The sequence below is a fragment of the Cariama cristata genome, unplaced genomic scaffold (assembly GCF_000690535.1).
Source record: "Cariama cristata isolate BGI_N322 unplaced genomic scaffold, ASM69053v1 scaffold7754, whole genome shotgun sequence".
Lineage (NCBI taxonomy): Eukaryota > Metazoa > Chordata > Aves > Cariamiformes > Cariamidae > Cariama > Cariama cristata.
The window spans coordinates 95-10,007 of NW_009613427.1; the positions used below are offsets into that span (position 1 = coordinate 95).

Sequence of the window (9,913 nt, forward strand, 5' to 3'; positions counted from 1 at the left end):
ATGGAAAAGCAAATCCCAGACTTTAGTCACAGAGCAGGTAAGGATAACTATCCTTTTGTTCAAGAAAACCCCTCTCCTTCCTCATTAAAACTGGCTGGGATGATTACGCTATTGATTACCAACACTTGATGCTGGCACATGTGCCCCACAGAACCATACCAGGCACGAACACAATTTTGATTCTATACAAGAAATATTACATATAATGCTGGCTTAAGAAGGGCTGTTTTTTACATAAGTCAAATACTTATCAAGGATGTTGCATTATTGCAACATCTTCTTGCAGGTAAATAAGTTGGTGATTTGTAGTGATTAAACACTTTAAGAACTAATTTCCCAGGTGGCCTACCTGAGAAATAAACATTGCAAAACTGATACCCGATGACGGTAATTGTACCATCCAGCACTAAATTCGGATGATGGATGAAAGAGACCACAGCGAGGCAAGGACATTTTGGTGAGAAATTGCAAATGAATTCGCAGAATTGTTGAGGCTTGAAGGGACCTCTTGAGGTCATTGAGTGCAACCCACCTGCCCAAGCAGGGTCAGCTAGAGCAGGTTGTCCAGGACTGTGTCCAGTTGAGCTTTGAATATCTCCACAGGTGGAGACTCCCCAGCCCCTGCCGGTGTACAACATCCCTCACAATAAAAAGAGTGTTTTCTTGTGTTCCAGTGGAATTTCATAGGTTTTAATTTGTGCCTATTGCTTCTTGTCCTGTCAGTGGGCACTACTGAGGAGGCTGGCTCCCTCTTCGTGGCATCCCATCAGGTATTTTTGCACATACGTAAGATTACCCCTGAGCCTTCTCTTGTCCAGGCTAAAGAGTCTCAGCCTCTCCTCACATGACAGATGCTCCAGTCCCTTAGTCATCGTTGTGGCCCTGTGCTGGATGGACTCCCTCAAGTCCCTATCTTTCTTGTACTGGGGAGCCTAGAAAGGGACACAGTACTGCAGGTATGGCCTCACCAGTGCCAAGTAATTTGTTCAAGAAGTCCAGGGAATGTCCCTTCTGCCAGCACTGCCAAGAAGGGTCTATCCAAGCTTAATTTAAAAAAAAAAAAACCAAATCTCACAAAAATTCCTTCTTTTCAGCTGTTCTTGCCGCAAGCATAGTTAAGTATATACACTGATGGAAAGGAATAATAGGTTTAAATATACTGGATTTGAAATAAACATGGTCTCATAAGTCATTCTTAAGGAAAAGCTACACACTGTCATTTGAAGTGAATCATCCTAATTGAACATTTACTTCCTTAAGTGAGTGTAACTGCAAAAGGATGCATTCTCTCAAGCCGATGTTGTTACTATTGGATAGTATCTAAATCCTCAGAACAGACACAGATGCAGACAATAGCAACACAGGCCTTCACACTGCTGAACTGGCAAGGCTATTCAGCTGCTGTGGGCAGTAGCACAGCAGGAACTGAACTACAGCTATTAACGCACTGCAGACACTGGACAACTTACCCAAAATACAAATTTAAGTGATGTGACAAGCAAAATTAATAAAAGCCAACCACACTTCTCTTAAAAAATAATTTTATTAGAATGCAGCAATGGCTGTCAGAAATAACATTCTGATCATGTAATTTTATAGTGGAAAAAACATTGCATGGTGTTTTCTTGCCCATTTTGTACTTGAACCAATCACTTCGGAATTCAGAATGTTTAGAAAATACCAACTTTGTTAGTCAGGAACAAAGTGAGGGACGGGACAGGGAGAACAGAAGTAGTGCTTAATAGCTTACAGAATAAAAAGATTTTGAAGGAATTTTTTTTTTCTCCATGGCTTTTTAATTCTAGTGAGAAATGCACTAAAATCCTCTTCCATGAGAACACAGAACACTACAGCAGCACCAGACACACTTCATACATTTCTTTAAGCCTTAAATTTGCCAACATGTTCACGAGCTATGATCATCCTTTGAATCTGAGCGGTTCCCTCATAAATCTGAAAAGAAGAATTGCAAGAATGTTAGCTGATGATTTTTAAAAGGTTTTAACAGATCTACACTTTTAAACCTTCACAGCACTAATGCAGTATGGATTAGGATGTGCAGAAAGACCCAGAAAAACTGAGAAAATTCCAGTGTGACAGAGTAACTACAATGGGCTAAATGGAATAAATCACATACAAGACATTGAGAGATAGTCTTGTTCTCTCAGGTGCTCTTATCTAAACTCAATAAGGTTCTCATGAAAACAAACACATGGTGGGTGAAGAAGGATGAGGAAAATTTCTTGTCTGAGGAAGAAAACATGTAATTTAGGGTTTTTAAAAGTAGGATTTATAACAATAGGTGGAGGGGAGAAGGTGACTTGTGCTGAAAGTGGTGTATTTTCTTTGACTAGCCTTTCAAGGTCATACCAAATGTTCTCTTTCATCCGTTTATTTCCATTGTTTCTTGTTAACTAGTACTCTCTCCCATACAGTTTTGTTTGGTTTTTTGTTTTCATTTGTTTTTTTCATCATGTAGTCTTGCATTTTCTTCTAGAAACAGTCTGCATCATCCTTCTATTTGTTTGCTGGCAGCAAAGTCAAAGATAGACAGCAAAGCATATATAAAGCTCTGATGCCAAAGGAGGCCACACGCTCCACAGGTATGCTGCAATGTAATGCGAGGGCTGAGGCAACATAGTTTAGGGGTTTAAGTGTTTCAGCTCCCAGTTCTGCCAGAACTTTGTTTGGCAAATTGCTCAAATTCATGCAAATTCACTTTCTCATGCACTTATAGGAATAATCTTCCCAAGAACCTTACATAGCTTTTGAAAATAAAGATGCTATAACCTGTATTCACATTAGGTTTTTGGTTCAGAAGTTGTTCATTCCCAAAGTGAATTCTCTGACTGCTACTGCTTACTCCATGTTGATCCAAAGCGGCGTTGGAACTAGATGATCTTTAAGGTCCCTTCCAACCAAACTATTCTATGATTCTGTGATTCTCCGCTCTACTTCATAGCGCAGATTGTGTTTTCTGAGTACTAGGTGCCTTTTGGAGCAAACCAAAATGGGAGCTCTGCCTTCTCCATATACCAAAGACCCAGCAATCCCTAATGAAGACATAGTGGTCCAAGTCTACAACCGGACCCCTACAATTCCACATGTATTGGGGACATACAGTCCAAGGGACCAAACAGACTTGCTATGAATGCAGACTGCTTATAGCGTAGTTGCGGGCGCCTTGGCAGCTATTCCTGCTATCTACTAATCTGCTCCTATTGCACTAAATTACTGGCTGATGAAGACAGCTGTGGAACTCGTGTAAAGACATCAAAACTCACAATCCTCTTAAGTAATTACAATAAAGGTTTTGGTTTATAAGCCGATGGCAATAGTTTCAAGAATCACTGAGAATTAAAGAAGGGAACGTTTCCAAATTTGAGAAAGGAAACTAAGTTAGAGTTTCTACCAGAGTAGCCTAGATTTGTAGCCAGACAAACCTAAAGGAGGAGTAAGGACATGTAAAAATGTTACCAGTAAACACAGTATTAGAATTGTGTAATACTGAAAAAGATCAAATACATGAAAGAAAAATTGGAAAACCAAGTTTTTGTACATGAAACATATGGCCAAAAGCATACACCATCTGGAACTGGGCAGCAATACAGTAAAGGACAGTGAAGTACAAGGTATAATCAAGAGATATGGACAAAATAATTGTAAAAACAGAAGCCTTTCCCAAATTCTTTTGGGGATGAAGTGGAACAGAAAAACACGAAAAATTTAATACTAAACCTGATTAATCTGAACAATTGAAAAAAGTCTATTTAGCCTTGCATTTATGGTGGAACAGTGTAATGGAAAATGTAAATAACTGGGATCTTGTAAAGTCAATCTCAGCTTTCAAATAAAGTTCTAACCTTCCCACCATCTTTCTCTAGAAAAGCATGCAACCTGACAGGAAAAAAGCCCAATCATATTAAAGGTCAATTAATCATTCATTTCCTCACTCACAGGAGTGCAATTAGTTCTAAGAACATTTAGATTCCAAATGGTGGTTGTCTTTCCTTAAACAGAGAAAAATTAGTTCTTGGCCAGTGAGAATAATAGTTTTTCATTTTAAAGTCAGCTGTAAGAGAAATCTAACTACCTAGAATCTTAAGAATGACAGCTGTTACAGATAACTAACATTACAGGTCATGGTCTACATGCATTTCTTGATATCATCTATTTTGATATATTTTATCTAGTCAGTATTAATGTCATCTAATGTCATAATGTCAATAAAGATTACTGGTTGTGCTGAACACAAAATATTCTTGCTGAAGAGAGAACAGTAGCATAGTATATTCTAATAGAAGAATTACGACATGACATTGAGTAATTTTTTGGCAGTAACACTGCAGAAAAAAACTGGGGATAACAGGTGACTATGGGTTAAACATGAGTAAGTATGAGCAGGTTTTGTTGTTAAAAAACCAGGCTAGTCACTCCAGGTTGTGTCACACTTCTGTTAATGTAACACATGCAAGGTAATCATTCCATGATACTCAATACTGGTGATATCTCAATCAGGTATTCTACCCAGCTTATGATACCAGAGTTTCAAACAGAAGGTTTAGAGCACAGCAAAAAATGATGAAAAGGCTGGAAACAGAAGGGAAAAAACCAAACCAAAACAAAAATCCCAACCAAACAACAAGACGCCCACAACTTATGAGGAAAAAAGGTGAAGAAGCTGCTTTAGTGTTCAGGCTGAAAGGAAAGCTGAACTATAGGCAGGCACCATTCCAGGATACATATGGAAGGTCAGGATTTCCATCACTGAAGGTTTTCAAGAACAGCATTACACATAAACCATCTCTATTCATAGAATATCAAAGCAAGCATTGGTATTTTGATCAGTTTCTTCTATAGTGCTTTTTCTGAGAGTTCAAAAACTTCAAAAGTAAGAGTCCAAGAATTTTGGAGTTACCACATTGTGGGTGGGGGGATGTTGGGGCAGGGGGAGAAAAACATAATTTATTTCTTTTATGTGAATTGAGTCGTTGGTCCAGTGCAATGACTTTTGTAGGCAAGAACTTCCCTGATTTGAATGACTCTCTCTGTAAATTGAAGGATTATTGCTTTCATTCTAAAAACTTTTTTTTTTTAATATGTGTACATCATGATTTGAAATAAGTAGCCATTAGTTTAGTTTATATAAAATTTATGCATTACTATAAAGATCATATTCTCTCTTTTGCTTACCTGGTAGATTTTAGCATCTCTCATTAGTTTTTCTACGGGATATTCAGTATTAAATCCATTTCCTCCGAAAATCTGTACTGCATCTGTAGCTACCTGGTTTGCAATGTCACCAGCAAATGCCTTTGCAATGGAAGCATAGTAGGTATTCCTGTGACCAGCATCAACTTCCCATGCAGCTCTCTGGTAAGCCATCCTAGCAAGTTCCACTTTCATTGCCATTTCAGCAAGCAAGAAAGACACTGCTTGGTGCTATGAATGATGAAATAAAACTAGGTTAACATTGCCTACTTAAAATTCTATGACATCCAAGAAAAAAATATAATCTTCTTAACACAATGATCTCTTCAACAGACTCAGTAAATTGTACTAGAAGAGATCTACAGAATATGGATCAGGCTCTTATAGTTGTATGTTGAATTAAGACTTTTAAGTTTTTAATTCTGAAATCCATTAGTCACAGGGATTAAATACTGAATTACGAAGTTGTCCTTCACTGTTTATGAGATTGGTATTTACCTTGCTGTTTATTCATATTTCTTTAAAACTGGTAAGCAGTGTGATTGGCAATGTATTCTGTTAGTATTAATACTGTGTGTATTGTTTCACATACCTCAGAGGTTTTCTCCTTTCCTGAAAATCCCCGTTTATTAGCACTGAATAACTCAAGTATGTCCTGATAGTACATAAATTTCAGGTTTTTGGGCACAGTTCTCTTTCTGCTTTTACTATTATCATTGATAAATTATAGAAAAATTCCTGAAGCCTGAAGTTACCACATAGCTAAGTTTACTTAAATGGTGCTGACCCATATACTTGGAAACCCCAAAATGGCAGAGAAATAATATAAAAATTAAGGAACTAAAAAGTCAAGGAATAACCTTGAAAAATCAGTAGTAGTACATCTGGTGTGAAAACATAGCTTTTATTTATATTGTCTCTCTCCCCCCACCCTCCTCCACTTACTTCAACAATTGCTTTACCAAAGGTTTTTCTCTCCAAAGCGTATTTAGTAGCTTCATCAAGTGCTCTTTTTGCTAATCCAACAGCACCAGCTGCTACCTGAATCAAATACAGCACAGAATAAAAAAATCAGAAATTCCTGCTATATTTTGTAAGTAAGTTATTTCTGATACTTACGGGTGGTCTGGTCTTATCAAAAGCTCCCATTGCGATTTTAAAGCCCGCTCCCTCAGCTATTAATACATTTTCTTTTGGGACTCTCACATCTTCAAAGATAATACCTCTTGTATCTGAGCAGCGTTGACCCATATTAATTTCCTGAAAATTTACAAAGGTGCAACTAAATTGGATTATTCAAAGGTACAATACGTTTTCATTCTTTAGTTTACTGAAAGCATAAAATACGCTTTTTTTCCCCAAAAGACTTCATCTAAAAATTACCATATACACGACAAATACTGGTTTTGCACTCGCAGACCAGCATGCCCTTTATTTGTCTAAGCTGGGCAGTTTACTTTCTCCTTATATGAAATCAGGTCTCTAGCTGTAATCAGTCGTCTTGTCTTTTTCTACTTCAACTATATCCTTTGAGGTGGGAGTGGAAAAAGTAAAGAATCTAACATGCAGGCAGTACAGGTGTACTACAAGTAAATAAATAAATGAGCTTTTCAAGTTTTTGGATTCCTTTCCTAATGTTCAACATGCAGTTTTGCCTACTACTAAAAATAGTACTCTCTTTTTAAAGAGAGAACTAGCACCAGTGTCTCCAAAGCTGCTTCCTCGACCAGCAGTAGCTAAAATTAAAGCCCACTGTGTGCATATTTATGGTTAAAATTGTCCAACTTGCTTCCTATCCTTTCAAGGCATACTACTTCTCATTTATTGACACTTGTCAATAAAATAGTTCTCAAAGATTCTTTTGCAGCTGTTCAAAGTCATCTTACTTTAGACCATTCTGAGTAATTCCTTATCTGAATTACTAAAATTATAATTAAGGATGTCTTATGAATGGTTTCTGTATGCTGTGAAAATTAGAAGACCATTGTACATAAGCATATGAAAATGTTCAGTTGTGTAACAGTATTTTTTCTTTAATGATAATTTGTTGTATTATTGGTTTAGAATTGAACAATACTTCCTGGCTTGTCAAATAAGAGATACAGTCTTCACCTTTCTTCCAATTTGGACGCCAGGGCTATCTGCTTCCACAATGAATCCAGTAAAAGCTTTGCTTGCAGGAGCTTTTGGATCTGGATTGCTACGAGCTAGCAAAAAATACCTAGTGTAAAACAAAGAAGAGGGATGCAGTTTATCCTCACAATTAACAACCATATACTTTTTTAGCTAACATTTTACATGTTTTTATATGCATTTCTACCATATTATAAATTCTATCTGGAAGTTAACAACCCTTTTTTCTTGCCCCTCCCAAAAATACACTGAGAGGGAGCAAAGGAAAGGAAGTTTCAAATATTCAAGATTTCATAAAATTTAATAAAATTACTTCAGATCAACATGCAAAGACTTTCCACCTTTTCCATGTATTGTAAGTCTATATGATATTATCAGCTTCACAAATACTATGAAAGAAACCTATTCACAGCACATACATAAAAATTAATGCTTAGGAAATACAATCTTGCATGCAAAAATGTTATGTCATCACCTGATTTCAAAAATACTTAGAGGAATAAAATTAATGTAAGTTGTAAGTAAGTATTTATCTTAGAAATTAAACAGTTGTAAATCAAATTTATGGTGTTCAGTAGTGTCAAAAGATATCTGGTAGATTGTCTTTGATGGATCTGCCTTGAACAAGGAAATAAGTAACTAGAAAATGCAGCTTTTGGATAAAGTTTTTCCACTTGAATTAAGAAGTCATGTGTTGTGAATCAGTGTGATGTGAGACAGGATGAAAGAAGTTTACATTGTAAAGCATGCTCCATAGACACCACAAAAAATGTAACACCACAATCCAACAGTGTTTCTAGCTTCACTAGAAGTGAGAGGTGTTTCTAGCAGAATCATAAGCAACTGATCCCAATCACCACAACTACTAAGGAAGGTAGCTAGTAATGTGAGCCTCTGAGTACTTCAGAAGTTAAATCTTATTGTCACTGTCCTGCCCTGAAGAAAAAGCAGAATTAACTTTCTTTGATAGCAGCAAGACTCAAGAGGCCTTCTTGAGTAAGGAGCTGTCATGTCCTTGCTCATTTTCTTTTTTAGGCTTTGCACAGCACTGAGGCTGCATTCTTATATCCTATCCTGATAAACTGGTCAGAGATTAAAGTGTAGTGCATTGAAACACAGTGAACATTCAGATTTAGAACAGATCTTAAAGAATTCAACGGGGGGGGCGGGGGGGGGAAACGCGGGGAACCACTGTGTAACATAAAACCAGAAAATATAAAACATGAGTTAACAGTTAACACACCAGTTTGCTTTCCCACCATTTGTGATCCACATCTTCTGACCGTTAATAACATATTCACCCCCTTCCTTCCCACCCTTTGTTTTTATCCCAGCCACATCAGAGCCTGCTCCAGGCTCTGTTACACAGTAGGCCTAAGAGAAAATAATACACAAAATCTTGAGGAATTGAAGTTCTGTTTTCAGGCAACCACAAATTATTGCAGACTATGTGCATCAAACTGATCTGTAAAAGGTTTAAGTGAACTGCATGGTTCAAACCCAAAACATTAAATAAAAAGACCCAAACCAAAACAACCCAACCCAAAAAAAAAACCACAACAGCTGTCTAAGCAAGAATCGAACATATATGGGTTAATTTTCTTTATAAATCCATAATAATACATAAAATTGTCTTTTACTTTTAATCAAACAGAACTGTTCTGTAACCTTTAAGTCATTCATTCCTCAGGCTTCACAAACTCTGATGTGAAAGCTGAGGATCGCTAAAATCTGAAAATAGGAGCACTGAGTAACATTTTATGTTTACTGTGTTCTTCATTTTATGAGGCTTACTTGCTCAGATTTTAATGCACGGCACATGAATCTTTACTTCTTTCTATGTAACAAGTACTGCTTATGTAAAATTTAACATCACAAATAGAGTTTAATTCCCATCCAAGTTGAGTTTCTCCTTATACAAACCTTGTATTTTTCTTAAATGCCTATACCCCCTCTTGAAAGGGAAATAAAAGGTATTAATTTTTGGTAAGTGACTTAGGATGGGGATGATTTTCCAAGTAATATCTTCTATTTGCTTACTGAATGTATCTTATTGGCTATTCCCTGACTATCAGTAAATGCCACTACTTGTTTACAAACCAAAATGGACTAAGTTGTGAGTACACATCAGTGTTTTCTGGGGGAAAAAAAAATAAAAAAAAAAAGAAAAAAAAAAAGGAGTAATACTATTAATATGGATTGAGGGCAGTCCTGAGGAGAAAGACTTGGAGGTGTTGGTTGACGAGAAGCCCAACATGACCCGGCCATGTGCGCCGGCAGCCCAGAAATCCAACCGTGTCCTGGGCTGCATGCAAAGCAGTGTGGCCAGCAGGTCGAGGGAGGGGAATCTGCCCCTCTACTCCGCTCTGTTGAGACCCCCCCTGCAGCACTGCCTTCAGCTCTGGGGTCCTCAGCACACGAGGGACATGGACCTGTTGGAGCGAGTCCAGAGGAGGCCACGAAGATGATCCGAGGGCTGGAGCACCTCTGCTGTGAGGACAGGCTGGGAGAGTTGGGGTTGTTCAGCCTGGAGAAGAGAAGGCTCCGGGCAGACCTTAGAGCAGCCTTC

General features: G+C 37.6%; 1 protein-coding gene across 1 annotated transcript in view; it reads right to left on the reverse strand.

Moving 5' to 3' along the window:
* Positions 1-1,881: 1,881 nt before the first annotated feature.
* Positions 1,882-9,913, reverse strand: part of LOC104160791 (medium-chain specific acyl-CoA dehydrogenase, mitochondrial-like) — a gene marked incomplete at its 5' end in the record, with an annotated part of 12,159 nt that continues 4,127 nt past the window's right edge. The window contains 6 exon segments of the mRNA XM_009699011.1: positions 1,882-1,953; positions 5,194-5,442; positions 6,157-6,252; positions 6,331-6,471; positions 7,324-7,432; positions 8,588-8,718. Of these exon segments, the coding sequence (XP_009697313.1) occupies positions 1,882-1,953; positions 5,194-5,442; positions 6,157-6,252; positions 6,331-6,471; positions 7,324-7,432; positions 8,588-8,718 (798 nt within the window).